At 36.2% G+C, this 17,406-nt stretch overlaps 1 protein-coding gene across 5 annotated transcripts in view; it reads right to left on the bottom strand.

Moving 5' to 3' along the window:
- Nucleotides 1-17,406, bottom strand: part of LOC129722213 (elongation of very long chain fatty acids protein 6) — a 51,289-nt gene that overhangs the window by 14,306 nt on the left and 19,577 nt on the right. For all 5 annotated transcript variants that reach the window (XM_055675507.1, XM_055675508.1, XM_055675505.1 and 2 more), the window contains exon 3: nt 1,453-1,590. In XM_055675507.1, coding sequence (XP_055531482.1) covers nt 1,453-1,590 — 138 coding nt within the window. The remainder of the gene's footprint in view (nt 1-1,452; nt 1,591-17,406) is intronic.

Below are 17,406 nucleotides of genomic sequence, written 5' to 3'. Positions count from 1 at the left end.
TTGTGTGATTTTACTACCTATAAATCGAAAACCGCCTCGACTGTGTTAAATTAATCTAGAAAAAAGTACACAAAACTGGAAGCAACTTGATGAAACATCGCGAAGTGTAAAGCCTTCGATGAGCAAATAAACCAACAAACAGGATCCGAGTTCGTTGATTCGAGCATGTGCTTTTAAGAGCGTCAGTCAGTGCAGTCTTTCAGCAGGACAATTAAGGTTATTTACTGACCTTTGAAGTTTTGTTGTTGTTAAGATTTCACTTAGCCTGTGTAAGAAAAACCTGCAAGACAGGCAAAATGTTTTTCAGAAGCAGTTGTCTTGATTTTAAAATTAAAAACCTGTTTTTATGGAAATTCAATAAAAGCGAAAGTTGCAGAAACCTTAACGCCAATAAGCAAGTGCGTTAAAAGTTTATTGACGGTTCCAGGACCATTCGAGTAATTCATTATATGGTGTTAGGTGCATGAAAAATTTCTATTATACTTCGATGTGCAAATATTACACAAAACTTAAACATAAGATTAATTTACACACAGTAAATGACTAATTTTAATTTCAACCTTCGAGATACAAACGACATTCAATAATTATGTTTTGTGACCTACACCAGATCGTAGATTGATTTTTCCAATTTTGAAGGGGGCATGCTTTTACACTTGGTGCAAAGTGATTTCGTTACGGTTGTGACTTCTTCTTTCAAACATCAATCGATGACATAACCGCACAGGTTGGTTTGAGCGTGACTAGTGGATACGCCGATGACAACCTGGGTGCGTAATGTGATAATTAGGGACGATCCATTAATCATGTCCCTTTCGTGCACAGTCTCTCGCTGTGTTTATCACACTACCTAATATATGCCCCATGGATGTGTCCAAAAAGTAATGGATCACCCCTAGCGCGACTTTTCGTCACATAGACGACAAACGATGAGGTGATTCCTGCACGGCCTTAGATACTAGCCGAAATTATTTCAAGCTAATAAAGCGACGATAGAGCTACAATCGTTGTGAATTGACGAAGATTTTATCGGATATAGCGATTTGTTCGTATGTAGATTGTTTTAGACACTCATGTGCGTATGTAAATGTATTTATTTTCCTTTAAGTTCTATTATGTTTTTCAAATTGCAAAGAAATCGATGTGAAAAGAAAATGATGAGTTTTGAAGTGACGCTTTCTTCTTATCATAAGGCAAACCCTGCTCACGATAACGTGTTTTTTTTTTTCATCCAGCTAAAATCCGTTTGAAAATAGATAGTAGGTACGGAGAATCATTCAGAACTTATGTAACGCACGTTAGACGTGTCAACGACGTTTTAAGCCGTCTTGTAATATAATGAATGAGCAATGAATCGCATCGAGTATAGATTTTGAATGAATCAGAAATTCCCAAAAAATATCCACTAAACAATTGATAAATATTTGTTGTTGAATAATCAAAATGACTCACCTAGGCACGCACACAGAATGGAATAGACCATAGTGCCGCAGCACGTGTACTAGCTCAGGTGCTGTCCTAAAGGCACCCATTATACTGAACATTGCTAGTAACGAGTTCCATATCGCTAGCAGCCCTCGCAGTTCGAACCTGGAAAACAAAAGATAAAAAAAAATAGGTTAATTAGAGAACTTCGGGTAACTAGGATTTAGAATATTTTTTTAAACGAGAAAGGATTTTCTGTAGTAAGTTCGTGCATTTATTTATATAAACTGGTAATCGAGTTCTAAGAGTGTAAATAAATTTTTCTATTCTATTTTTAAGTGCTGAATAATTTTATGTAATTTCACTTCACTTCCTGCTGGCTATAGTAACGTATCGGTCTAGACATGTCGGATTACAAAACCACAGACAATCCGACTTGTCAGAAGAAATGGTCAAAGTAAACAAAGAATCCTTTTAATAATGTCATAATATAACTGCATTTGGGTTAAAGGCTTAAAACATGTTTTCGTTGTAATAATGATTAAAACAACGTGATTTGGCTTTATCTAATAACTGACATGTTGTGAAACACTAGAATTTTATTGACTGACATGTCTTAACTAATTCCAAATCTTCGAAGAAAAGCTCTTACTTTCAACAGTTTATTTTTTTCAATTTCATAGAAAAATTTAAAATGATTAAACAAGTAATATTTCGTCCACATTTAAAACTAGCAATGTGAACGATTTATACTTGTTTGCGCAAAAAAGAATGTAAAACTCATAGCGATCGTTCTGCATAGCTGTGCAGTAGTGCTTAATGCAATGTATGTTAGTATGGACTCTGTATACGTTATACAGACCGTCCGATATACTTTTACTAGTAGCAAATTGCATGACACTAGCACGACAACTTGATGCTTCTGATGCCCGGCATAATATAGAAAGGACAGAAATACTTGTTAGGTAAGAATCTGTCATACGGGGAGGGTGTTTGACCGGCTAATGTAGTGATCTAGGTAAAAGTTCGATGAACTTCTCAAGGACACAATCAACATCAATTTCGAGGTAGTTAATGGTAGGTGCTATGCTTCACGTTATTTAATATATAAATATATATCGTCAGTTGAATTGAATACTGGCACTATCCAAAACTCATAGTTTCGAGGAAAACGCGTTTGAAAATTTGCGTCAATTTTTTTTTTTCATTTGAAAACCTGAAAACTTTAAATTTTAAAACTTCCCATTTTTATTGAACCTGTTTGGGTCTGTTATGTGCACATAATGAGCAAGTTATACGAGTTGTAACCTCAATTTCTCGTCTTTCTGGGTAACTTTAGATTTGTGTCATAGAGGCACATCTACTTATAACTCTGGATATTTTGTGAAACGGGTCTTTGTGCGTCATTAAAAACTCAAAACTGCAAAATTTTGAGTTGTGCCAGCATTGAATTCAACTGACGATATGTGCAAAGGCATGTATGCCCCTATTCCGCAAATCGCCAAACTCTGATTCTTTGCTTTATAACATTTTCCCAAAAACAATCTCATGATAATCACACTGGCGGCAAGGTTTCTGAAACTAGTTTAACATTTTTTTTACAATATGCAGCGAGCGCCCATATAGGGCAATGTTTAATTTTTAATTACATCCTGAAAGAAAATATATCTGAGCACGATGTATACATACACAACCACAATGACTCGCATTGAAGAAAAATTGTTTATCAACCATTCCAGAATACAAAAACATTCTACATGTTTCTACATAAGAGCTGACCAGGTGAATTTAACTACCAGTTTTTGCTGCCAATCTACTTAATATGCGTTTTAAATTAGCTCAACTTAACTCACATACTTTGCAAGTCAACATCGGTTAATTGATTGCGAATTGAGGCAATTACCCTCAACCCAGGAGCAACAACCGGCTTTATAAACTGTTTATCTCACTAAGGGTTAGAGGAGGCCAATCACATTCAAATGCATAGCTAATATGCAGGTTGAAACGCAACTGAACTTTTTATGGAGAATTCACCATTATAGATCAAAGTTCGCTGGACAGTCAACTGAAAAGAAAAATAGGTAGTTCTAAAGCATCTTATAAAGAAACTACAGGGTGTATACACTTTTCTACAACCATAACGAAATGTTAATTGCTACTAAATAACGCTATTCAACTGGGACTTTTCTTGGTTTTTCGAGCATAATAGGTTGTGTAACTTTCAAACTCTAGCTACAAATTCATTCGTCAATGGCGACAACCAATGGCTTTGGATAATCAAAGAGAAATCTTTCTGTTTTAGCATGTTCCAACATCACCAGGTTCATGCCAGACACGCATACAATAATGGGGAAAATGATGATTTGCCGCCAGTAATGCCTGGGTGTATTCAAGCTCTAGCTGAAAGTCAATTGTTTTCATAAATGATAGTATCATTCATCGAATTAAACAATTTCACCGTAATAACTGTGCGTCAACTGTTAGCATATAGCTTCTAGTAATATCTAACACTATCGCCTGTCTTACCTCAGAAAACAACTTGTGATTTTCGTACTTTTTCTAGGCACGTGTCAAATAAATCAGTTTTACGAATTAAATGGCAGTGGTGCTTATTACGGGAGTCACTTCACGGTGAAATATATTTCACTCTCACGCTCACTTCACTTTTTTAGACCTATTCCCGATTCCACTTCAAGTGAGGTGACAAAAATCACCTCCGTGGAGTGAGATTGACAGTGAAGTGAAATTGAGAATAGGACAAGTGAAATGAGATTGTTTCCCAGCTCAAAAATGTCCCAGTCCCAGAAAGTCGTTTTTTCCCGTTTTTTTAGATAACACCAGATCTTGACATGTTCTGCATTTCTAAGACATTCGGCATCAAAAAAAATGTTTTTTTCGGTATCGAAAATTTCCTGAACTAGTTTGCATTTTTTTCATCGGGCAAAAAAATGAAAAATTGACCGCTTTAAGGCACGGATCAAACTCTGATTTGCTTCGTTACTGAAGAATAAATCCAATATTCACCATTAGATCACAAATCAATCAACTTTAAGACTTATGGCAGCTTCGTGGAATCATTTCACCGTTCAAAATGGTCGTGAAATAATTCCACGCGAAACGTCGCTTTTTCCGTTCTCACTTCCCTGATATGACACTCATAATAAACCAGATTCCACGGCAGATGTCACTTCGCGACGTTTTTCTCACTCACGTGAGTCCCGTAATAGGATTTTGTTCACTTCACTCTGATTTCACCGTGAAGTGACTCCCGTAATAAGCACCAGTGAGATTCAGCGAAATAATGATTACTGGAATCAGTTCTTTGGAATGAAAACCGCTGGTGGATATACTCAGGTATCAAAAGTGGTGAAGGCGGTCTTTGACGGTCCCTTGGGAACGCCGATGTCGAGCGGGGATTCTTCGCATCAGCAAGGAACCTTACCGACGATGGATCCTCAATATGTAAAAAAAAAATTAATATAATAATAATGGTGAAAAGTGCTATTTTGAAAATCAGTCCCGCCTCATTGCCATCGCAATCAAATTGATTGAAAGAACGCGAATTTCGCAAAATTCACCATCGATTGCGAGATTCAGAAAATTCCGCGAAATTAATGAAAAACAGCAACATTCTATGTTAAGCCTGTAATCGAAGTTGCATGATGAACTAAGGGCGTACAACCAAGAAGTTATAGAAATACCCACAAGTGTTCAAATCACGAACGTTTTCCTGGACATTTCAGGATAGAAATCATATATATATATATATATATATATATATATATATATATATATATATATATATATATATATATATATATATATATATATATATATATATATATATATATATATATATATATATATATATATATATATATATATATATATATATATATATATATATATATATATATTGATTCCCGGAAACGCAGCGTGAGTCTGTATAACTCGAACGAACGAAAAAAGCAGTGATGGAGGGCAAAGCATTTTTTATGAAACTTCATTTGTTTTTCAATCTTGCTTTTAAACCAAGTCTGTAGCGATTTGGGACTACGAAGCTGCTAATATTTGTTTGGTTCTCTGCATAAGAGAGAAAAGGAAAGAAATATTTTTGCTTTTGTCAATACGCATATTCTGACAATCTATATGAAAGTTTAGGTGAGTGTGAGCAGCCTTAAAAATCTCTTTGAGCTTCGTAGTCGCGAATCAAGTAATGTTTTATTGGAGAGTACTACTAGGAGAGTACTTTACTAGTACTAAGTAAACTGCAATTAAAGTTTACTTCATTGTTTTCCACAAAGTTCTACATGAAAAATATGAAATGATGTTGATAAATGAAACAATTATTGACACATAAATACGCAGTTGTTGCAAAAAATAATTTTATGTAGTATTTTCTAAAACTAAATTTCGGCGATATTATCGCGGAATTCAAATATTTTTTATATTGCCATCCGCGAATTTTCAACGTCCATTCCACGCATTAACACTGTTTTGAGCAAGAGCTAATATTTGCATATATAAATTATCATTACTATAATAGGCTCTGGAAGAGCCGAAAATGCAGAACAAAAGATAAAACGAAAGAGACGGCAAATACAGCAGAAATTCGCAGGAAACAAAAACTGAGAGACAGGAGGAAGAACTGATGATTCTGTGCAAGAAGAGGACGAGAAAAGGCGAACTGTGAATAAGAATGTATCGATAAGTGTGATTTTATAATAATTTCAAAGCAACAGTCACTATTCGGTCACTTGTCACCAAATTTAAAGCAATCTTTTCATTACTATGTTTATATTTCGTTAACTACTATTGCATCGTCTAACCGCTACGAGCCCTGGTAGCTCCAAAAATGATTGTTACAGAAAAACGACTGCATTGATGGCATTTTTATTCGAATACATAACAGATCCATCAGGAAAAACCCGAATGACAATAATATTTATTAGTAGATCTCTCTTCCCCAGAGCATTGCATTTCAGACTATCTTGTCAAAAAGTTATGGAAAGAAGAAAACTGGTCACTTTAGACTTATAACTTTAAAATGCTCATCGCAAAATCTATATCACAAAATCTAAATTTGAAATTGATTGTTTAAACCGTTAACAAAAAGTTTAAATGCAAAAAACATAAAAAGATACTATCGTAACAATTTTTTGTCATTTAAAGAAATTAGGTACATTTTCTATATTCGAAACTGTGATATATTTTTTGCTTGAAAAAAATTGTTCCTTCGAGCTAGCCCATTGTATAGTCGAGTCGTGACTGAAACAGAAATCGGTATACTAAACTTTACTCGGGCTTTGCCTCACACCGTTTTCTCTCTTTAATTAACATCTAATAAAGAATTAATAAGTTTTTTTTGCTGTTCGTTAAGGTTCTCCATCATTCTGTCTCCACTTTTCGAATTTTGTCGGTTTTTTTTTTCTATCCCAATAGATACAATTTTAAGGTCTCCTTATTTCGGATCCATAGCTAGATACTGCCGTATAAATATATTTCTTGGGACTGGAATAAGAGCAAGGCAATATTTAGGGACAATGAATTTCAAAAAAATATTTAACATGCGATTGCACAAGAAGTCAATTTAGATCCTTCGAACGAAAAATAAATTTCCCTGATTTTTTTAAAAATTCCTTGTCTTTTCCAAGTTTTTCTCGATGAAATCAAATTTCCTGATAATTCTAGGTTTTCCAGGTGCTAGACTAGACACCCTGAACTTCTTTCTGCTTAACACTATTCGGTGAAAATCTGGTCAGCTTAGCGATAGCGATAAACCGCCGAAAACACATTTAAATACAGTACAGTGAGTAAAATTCTTTAGATTGTGACCGGTTTGCAGTTACATTAACACTTGGTCAATTTTGACTACTCACTATGAACGCTTTCTTTTGATCATAAAAAAAAAAATATATATGCCGTTATTTCTGCTGTTATCTGAATCTTAAAGATTAACCAAATCTGGTTGATGTGTGATGAAGCTTAAGAACATCTTGATCCAATACTATCATAAAAGCGTTTTTTTCCTATTTTAGCGAACTCTGACTTAACACCTCAACACTGTACATATTAATTTTTCATCTGTTAATCGAGCTCTATTATAACGGGTGACAACTAAAACTTAGATTGTTTTTGAGGTTCTCTTATTCAACAACAAACAACTCATATGTAAGCTCTTTCTCCTCTTTTGCCAGTATTCTTTGTTTTGTATATGCATGATCAGTTCTATTCAAAATGGTGTCGAAACAAGAAGCATTGCGCAAGTTTTGCAAAAGGTTAAACAACTTTAAAAGAGATAATTTTCCGATTTTGACTCTGTATAATATCCTGAAAACCTCAACAAAAATTCCCAAGAAACGTAGTGGGAGACCGGCCAAAGTAATGAACTAGCTTTTTAGCTTTATGCTAACACATAATGAACAGGACTTGGTGTATGTCCTGATATTATAAATACACGAATAATAACAATAATTTCTATGCTCTCAGTTCAAATTTTAAAAAATAGTCTTTAGTTCGGTATGGTCAATCGTATTTACTATGATATATTGAACAAACTAATCTCACGAAAACCACTTGGTTAATTATTTATCATATTGTGATGACAATCGTGTCCACGTACTGTCCGAAGCGGAGAAATCAGTTACTGATTCAGATAAATCGCAAAAGTCGTCTAAAACCCTAAACAATAACTTTCTTTGGATACCATATCCGTGGTTTATGGTTCGCTCTGGTCGAATGCAATTTCGTTCTTTTCACAGAATACTACAGACATTTTTCATCAAAAAAAACGCCTATGAACTGTTCAAATGTTTTTATCTCTTCATGAAACATAAAGTTTCAATTTGCACATCGGTGTTAATAACTCAATTTTTCAAAAATGACGCTTGGCTCGGTGTGGTCACACTCCGACCATTGCACCTGAAAATTTTCAAAACTATGCCAATGAAAGGTATCTGTTTTGGCCAGAAAAAGCATCATAACATTGCGCAAAAAACACGAATGTGAGCAACCTCTTGACCCCATTGCATTGCTTTCCAAAATACACAGCCCAACGAATCTGTCTCAGTGGCGCCCAGTCGCTGATTTCTTTGAGATTTTATGTTCCTTTGTGTACAAAAGTATCTAGAGGGCAACGAACTGCAAACAGATGATTGGTAGAGACAAGAGATACATGCTAAAAGTTGTCGTGAAGCCCATTCATCCGGCATCGAAAAAGAGCTTTGACGGAAAACTGATTTAAATATTCCGTTCTCAAATATCCATTTTTTTTGTAAAAATTAATGTATCTTTACCTAAACATATAAAAATGCTGCGCTGTGTGTCTATGTGTCTGTCTGATCCATATAGGCTGGGAAACTACTGAACCAACCAGCGTGAAATTTTGTTTATGAAAAAAAGGTGACAAATATAGTTCAAAACCCCTCCCTCTTCTGGAAGAAAGGGGTCTCATACAAATAAAACACAAATTTCTGCACATCAACTAATCAAATAAATGAAACCAAATTTGGCAGGTGAATGTTTTTATGTGTGAAAAATATATCCATAGTGTTTCGACACCCCTCCCTCTTCCGTAAGGGAGGGGTCCCATACAAACGAAACACAAATTTCGCACATCTCGAGAACCAATCAAATATGTCCATGATGGTTCGACACCCCTCCCTCTACACGTGTTTTCTCAAACGCTTCATTTTTTCAGAAGTACATATGAAAAAAATATTACAGGTGCGATGGCTAACATCCAACTATCCATCATTATTCCATTGTCAATCTCTTCGTGGCGTCTAAAGCTTGTGTGTTCCCCGAAACTGCAAGCCATCGGTTGCCTCATGTGCCGAAGTTAAAAATCCTCGGTTGGCGTGTTTACGTCCACTGTTTTGTCTTGAGCTCGCGACGAAGGGTAATACGAAATGCCATGCGTGGTGTGTTTGTTGGCAGATGGGCCACATGCGCTTTGAAGTGCTGTGGTTTCCCCATGCCTGATGCACAGGAGCCAAAAATTGATTTCAGACGCCATTTTTAAATTTAGAATGGACTCCCGATTTCTAATATGTTGGTGATGGTGTTTCAGATGTCAGAAAATGTCTTCAAATTGAATTTTGAAATCCAAGATGGCAACTACCGGTTTCTGAAAAACAGCGAAAAGTCGCCAAATCCCACCCAATGTATGCACTGAAGCCACAAATCTACCTCAGACTCCATTTGGAATTGTAAGATTGCAACTTCCGGTTTTTGGAAAACAGCCTAGAATGGCCGATTTCCTCCCAATATGGTTATATCCTGAACTAAAAAGATGCACAGGATCTCAAAATCAACCACAGACACCATTTTGATTCAAATATGGCGACTTTCGATCTCTGGAAAAAAGCCGAAAATGATCAAATACCATCGAATATGAGTGTTTCTAAAACCAGAATGACGCTCAGAGGCCAGAAATAGTCTCCAAATGCCATTTTAAAATACAAGATGGCAACTTCCGGTTTCTGGATGACCAAATACCAATATGGGTATTTCCGGAATCATAATGATGCACTGAAGCCACAAATCGACCTATGATACCATTTAGAATTGTAGGATGGCAACTGCCGGTTTCTGGAAAACAACCAAAAATGGCCGAATCCCACCCAATATTAGTATCTCCGGAACCAATATGATGCACAGAAGCTAAAAATCGACTTTAGGTTTCCGGAAATAATACCACCCAATATGGATATTTCCGTAATCGAAAAGATCATTAAAAGCCAAGCATTGACACCATTTTTAATTCAAAGATGACTACCTTCAGTTTCCGGTAAACAGCCAAAATAACTGAATGTCACCCAATATGAGTATTTCCGGAATCAGATTGATACCAGAAAAAATAGCTGAAAATGACTGAATACCACCCAATATGAATATTTACAGAATTGAGGTGATGGTACAGCAACCAAGAGGCGAGGATGTTGTCATTTCGATAAAACCAATCATTTTAAACGATTTGTCTTTTGGCTTCAATCATCATATTCTATGACCCATTCATCATGCGTTTGCAGACAATAAACGAATCGCAAAAAATCAATCAATTCAGAATGTTTTAAATTATTTTATTAAACACAAAAATGGACGGGACGAAGTTTCCGGGAGAGAAATGAATCAATTCTTCTTCCAGTACATCTACGGTTTTACTGTTACTGCTGTCAAAGTAGAAAAAATCTAAAATTTTAGTTGCCGCCCGTCGTTACGCCAGTGATGCTACATTTTCATCTGTATTTCGAAGCTCAGAAAATCTTGTCACCTTGGTGAACTTTCAAAAAATCTGTACTGGATATATCCTATAGAAAAAACGCACTACAGTTTGTTAAATATATATCCAGTGTCTCATTTATGCTCACGCTTACGCGTAACATATAAATATAATAAAACCTCCAACACGCACATCAGCTTTTGAGTTCATTTTCGTTTTTCAACTATATCAAAAAGTTTAATTCGCGAACCCTCCCAGCTGGTCTCGAGGTACTGTGCTGGCCTAACAAGCCAGTCGTCGTAGGTTCGAGTCTCGATTAGGAAGAGACTGTTAGTTGTCAGTAGGATCGTAGTGCTAGCCCCGCAATTGTCTTGTACGCTTAACAGTTGGCTGCGAAGTCTGTGTATAGTAAACAGAAGGTCGAGTTCCGAATCGGAATGTAGCACCAAGGCTTTGCTTTAATTCGCGATCCAATGAAAACCAAAAAATCTGTATAATTCCAAAAAACCAAAAAATCTGTATAATAATTGATTTAAATATTCCGTTCTTAAATATTCATTTTTTTGTAAAAATGAATGCATCTTCTGAGAAATAAATCAATTCTTCTTCCAGTACATCTACGTTTTTTTTGACAGCAGTAGAAAAATTCAGAAAACTTTTGTTGCTACCCGTTACGTTTTCTACGGTCGGAAACTTCGTGTAGGTCGTGCAGAACTCCAAAGCATTTGAAAATTCTCGGTCAACCAGGCTTGTTTTTCTCCTCAATATGTGGAAAGAGCAGGGTGAATATTCACCACTTACTTCCTATCCAGCCTGAACGCTGCGTATAGCAATTTTTTGCATCACACTTCTTTATTCTTTGTGTTGTGTTTCTGCCGTTCGCAGAAAAATAATACACTTGTTGCTTACACCACAGCTGAACGAAACAGGAGTGGTGAATTACTCCAATGAGAATACACAGAAGTACACCCCGGTGATCATTGCTGAAATAATTTATTTTTTCCAGTTTCGGGATGCAAAGCAAACAACGCAATCTACTCTTCTACCTAGATGCTCCCCTCATTAGATATATGTTTAGGAAGCACATAACAGAAGCATTGCAGTGAGCTCTGTTATGTAGTTATTGAGCATAAAGTTCTTTCGTGTGAGAAAGATTATCTTTTTGGAGAGATATTTCAGATTCCACCGAGGGGCTTTTTTGTAAGCTACTCAGATACACACGATAAAGCAAGTGCGTTGCTCTGCCCACTAGCCCGTTGCAGTGAAAGATATGTTTCTATAGGCTAATGATTTTATGAGGAGAAATGACAGTCTACTCAAAGAAAATGGCGACTTTGGAATCCTGTTGGGAAATTTTGGAATCAATGAAGAATGAAACCAATGATTGAAGAACATTAAATTTGTTTTTAATCTACATAAAATGATTATTTTCAATACTTCAATTTGGTATACCGTCGTGCGGGGCTACTTTTCCATGTTTTTCAACTTTATGTGATTGTAACTTCTATTATAATAAACATGACTCAATAATTCTCATTTATATTAAACGTGGACATGTATGCAACAGTCAAGAATTATTTTAGTCGAATTCGTTGAGAAATAAAAAAAAGTTCATCTAGCTATTAAAAAGTTGTTTGTTGGTTCCGGTTGGGGGATACTTTGGACAATCCACGAATACGATAGGGTCCTTTATAAAAATACATTCGTTTTCAACTAAAATATTTTTTTTTTCAAAACTTATAATATGAGGACTTATTTTAGGCTAATTCTTTGGGTTTCTTTGATGTGAATCGGAGAGCTTGTTGTAAGCTAGTCTGCCGACTGCCTTGCAGCGCCCGCGACGGATATGTCTCGGGTTTTACCTTTGTTGAGACATTCCCGTGAGTGTTCTTTTTAACAGATAGCAACTGAATGTATACCTGAAACTTATGTGGTATGTTACCGGAAAATTGTTGGTTTTTCGGCAGGTTTGTACCATACAAACACAAACATAACCTTGAAAAACGACTGACAAAAAATCCGCCGCATTTAATATTTTTGTGAAAATAACAATCGTTACCTGGAATCTAATAAAACTGATGGCTAAACATGAAAAAGGAATAGTTTTTTGATCAAGTTATCGGCAAAATAATGGTCAGCAAAAACATCGATTTTGGAATGAAAGTTTTAGCAACTGTAATTTACTTCCGCACGACTATTAAGGGTTTGTCGTGTTCAGACAAGCAAGAACAAGTGATTTCCGAGAATGAACCGTATTGCTGCACAATACATTGTTTTGTCAATATGTAGAAAATAGTGTATAAGTTGAAAGAATATTTTTGCTAGAAAACATGATAAAATTGAAGTGTCCAAAGTAGCCCCACATGTCAAAAGAAGCCCCACACGACGGTACTATTCATGTTATTCAACGCAAGAATCTTTTTAGATATTTTCGACAAGTTCATGTAGAATATTCGTTTCTGGGTGGGTAATTGGGTATTCTACAGAAGGTGTTCAACGTTGAGGAAATGTCGCATACCTGGAGTTTTAGACATGATATAAGGTGTCGTACACAAATTCCGTAACGCTAAAACTATGACTTAGAATCCCCTTCCCCTTTGTAATAATAAGTAACGTTTAATGTGACTTCCTCCCCTAAAATTACGTAACACTTAACAACCTGCCTCCTCCCAAATTTTCGATTTTTTAGAAAATGTTACAGTTACGTAACCCTCCCAGCTGGTCTCGAGGTACGATGCTGGTCTACTGTTGACTGTTGAGAGACTGTTAGTGTCAGTAGGATCGTTGCGCTAGCCCCACAATTGTCTTGTATACTTAGAAGTTGGCTACGGAGTCGGTGTATAATAAACAGAAGGTCGAGTATCGAATCGGAATGTAGCACCAAGGCTTGCTTTTTTACAGTTACATAACTATCTGTACTGTACTGTTATGCATGTTTCTAAACACAAACAACCGAGTTTCCTAAAACACGGCTAGGAAAAAATAGCGCATTTTTGATAAATCATGATTTTATTGCTGTCAGGGTCATTTCCATACGTAGTGACCTGCAAGAAGCACAAAGTTTGCATCGACCATCACAGACTTTGCTCATTGCTCATAGTTGAGATGATTTTTTATTTAGGGTCTATAGAGATATTTTATCAGCTTTCGAAAAAGAACCTGCCTAAGTAGCATACTTCTAGAGTTAGAACCTTTTTGAGGATGAATATTTAAGAAACTTAACAGTTGAATAACTTTGAAAAGATAAACTTCAGGGCATATGCGTAGAAGAGTCTTTTAATCGAGTGTAGCCCTCTACATGCCCCTGAAATGTTAACTTAACACCCTGGGGAGCTCCGTAGTCGCAAGGCTACAGAGTCCGCTTTGGTAAGCGGGTGGTCGGGGATTCGAATCTAAGTAGAATTAGGCCGTTCGGTTGTCAAAGAACTTTATTCTCAAGGGTTTATTCTCAGGCTCCTCACCACGTACCCTTTCTTCAATCTGAATTCCACAGTACTCCTGCTGATTCTCCTTCTAACAAATATAGGTGTCTATTATAATAAAACTGGTTTGAGTAACGTATGAAAGTTCTCTTCAGGGAATTGTAAATGGACGAAATTGCTAGGATGGACAAAAGCTCGGTATAGTAGAGCAGTAAGCTTCAAACGGAAAGGTAAAACTTACACACAAGCACGGATATGAATGATAAGCGTATCACTATCTTTAATAGTGAGAGTACAAAAAACACTTGGGCAATATCACAATAGATCTAATCTCTGGTCACTAAAAAGCAAAGCCTTGGTGCTACATTTCGATTCGGAACTTGACCTTTTGTTTACCATACACAGACTTCGCAGCCAACTGTTGAGTGTACAGGACAATTGCGGGGCTAGCGCTACGTTCCTACTGACACTAACAGTCTCTCCCGAGCCGAGACTCGAACCTGCGACAACTGGCTTGTTATGCCAGCATCGTACCTCGAGACCAGCTGGGGAGTCATCTCTGGTCACTAGGGTGGGGAAAAATGATCGATTTTCCAGAACCGAGTTTTTTTGGTTCCTTTTGGGGCCCCACACAACCCTAAACTTATCGGGAGTCAATTGGTTTTGTCTCCGCTTGGCGCATTGCATTTCAAATTTGTATGAAAATTTATATGGGAAAACCCACTTTTTGCATTTATCTTTCTAGAAAGCTCAATAATGCTCTAATAATGCACTACATTATGTTAAAGTATAGTATTTTAGATGCCTAACAACTTTGCAGAAGACACTGAAGAGCTAGGATGTCCCTAAGAAGAGCTATAGCTGTTCAAAGTTGAGTATGTCGATTTATATGCAGAAAATCTTGTTTTCTGCCAACATTACCAATGTACCGGCGTCAGTGGGATTCCATCAGAAACAACCTGTCGTAACGAGTTTATACACTCAGCTGGATCAAACAAATAAATTTAGGTCAATATTCTAGGCATAGGTAGAATCTACAGCGTGTTTCAGAGGTTACTTCTGATGGAAATCTGACTAACGCCGGTACACTGGCAGTGTTGGCAGAAAAAATGATTTGCAACATGAATTTCGACATACTCAACTTTGAACAGCTCTAGTATTTTTTTGGGACCCACTAGCTCTTTAGTGTCTTCGGCCAAGCTGTTAGACATCAAAAAACCTACCATTTGAAGTCATGAAACCAATGGTTTGGGCCATTTTGAGCAATTTATAATGGAATATGTAAAAAAGTTGGTTTTTCCATACAAATCTCCATATAAATTTGAAATGAGCAAATCTCGCTGAAACCGTCCCACTGGTGACATGAGGTCTTTAAAAAACGATATTTTTCTGTTTGAATGATTGAAAATAGTGAAAAAAAGAGAAAACCACTTTGGTTAGTTCATATTGATGGACCCCTCGAGCACAAATAGGTTAAACGGTTTTTACAAAAAATGATTTTTGAGCAATTCTTGATCTTTTTATTGATTTATTTCTCTTGAATTTGTCGTTGAACCCCCTGCAACCAACACATTGTTTTCAAGAGGAATGATAGAGCTTTCATTTGAAGTAGAAAAAAATTGGCCGCCATCTTGGATCTCGCCGCCATCTTGAATTTCATCAGAAAAACGTGTTTTTCAGCAAGTTCGCAACCACCGATTTTAAGTTTGACATCACCATTGGAAAGCTAAGAAAAAATGCTTCAAGAAACATTCGAAACATTAGGTGAGCATTGAGGTTAGCTCGTCATTCTGGTCACTTTTCAAAATCGAGCTTCAAACAGTTCAACGCATGACGCGCGGCCAATATCAAATCTTATTTTTGTGTCTAAATGATTGAAAGTAGTGAAAAAATGAGAAAACCATTTTGGTTAGTTCATATTGATGGGCCCCTCGGGCACAAATCGATTAAACGGTTTCTACAAAAATTGATTTTTGAGCGATTCTTGATCTTTTTATTGATTTATTTCTCTTGAATTTGTCGTTGAATCCCCTGCAACCAACACATCGTTTTCAATAGGAATGATAGAGCTTTCATTTGAAGTAGAAAAAAATGGCCGCCATCTTGAATTTCATCAGAAAAACGTGCTTTTGAGCAAGTTCGCAACCACTGATTTTAAATTTGACATCACCATTGGAAAGCTGAGAAAAAATGCTTTAAGATACATTCAAAACATTAGGTGAGCATTTTTGAAAGACCTCATGTCACCAGTGGGACGGTTTCAGCGAGAATTGCTCAAATGTTATGCGCCAAGCGAAGACAAAACCAATCGACTTCCGATAAATTTAGGATTGTTTGGGGCCCCAAATATAACAAAAAAAACTTGGTTCTGGCTTTCAGCTTTCAAGTTTCGTTTTTTTCCATACAACGATTCCGCACCCTACTGGTCACAGTGATGAGTCTACACAGGAAAAAAACTTAACACCCTGTATAAGAAAAGTTTTATACCTACGTAGATATTATTTTTTTTTCGAAATACCCCCATGTGCAACGGGTCGATCTGATCGCCTTTAGTTGCTTTAGAATAGTCTTGCAAGTAATTAATTTTTACAATATTATCCGATTGGAGACTGAGTACAATACATGTTAGTGCAAAAAGAAATAGCTCAGGATCTATTATGATAAATTATTTCGTGAATACAAATTGCACATAGGCGCACATATGTCATAAGTAGAAACTGGCAAAGTGACATGCGACCAAGCCGAGGCGAAATGCCAAATTAATTATAATTATCATATATCCAAATGAATTATCAAAGGAGACATACCAAACGAATCAATCAAATGGCTAATCCATTAGTTAAATTGTCTTTTCTGTATGTATCTCATATCAGGACCTGATAACTGCTGTTCGATTTCTGATTTCGATAATTATTCTATGGAACCGCTTCGTTTCGAGTTTAACAACCCAATTCTATGCCTCGACAAGAACGTGTTCTTAGTACTGGTAAATGGTGTAAATCTGGGATTATGTGGACCATGTGAAAGTTACACAGTACGTTTTCAATTTATTCTCGCCTTTTTTTCTAGACAAGGTTTATATGTTTTCCATTGTGGTTGTAACAAGCCTGACGAAGTCGTTTGATTCAAATGAGACAAATCTATGGGAAATGTTTTATCTTTTGATTTTGTTTTTTCTAGTGTATCAGAAAAGTTAATATTTTATATAAACAATGACTCTTTTTGATTGCGAGAATTCTGTGTAATGGCTGATTTAAGTAATAATTTTTTTCGAGAAATTGAATGTGGATTTTTATAGATAAGCAATGACGAAAATAAATAAGATAGGGAAAATAT

This window comes from Wyeomyia smithii, chromosome 2, assembly GCF_029784165.1.
Source record: "Wyeomyia smithii strain HCP4-BCI-WySm-NY-G18 chromosome 2, ASM2978416v1, whole genome shotgun sequence".
Classification (NCBI taxonomy): domain Eukaryota; kingdom Metazoa; phylum Arthropoda; class Insecta; order Diptera; family Culicidae; genus Wyeomyia; species Wyeomyia smithii.
The sequence above is the reverse complement of the archived record's forward strand: the minus strand, read 5'-3'. Positions and strand labels throughout refer to the sequence as shown.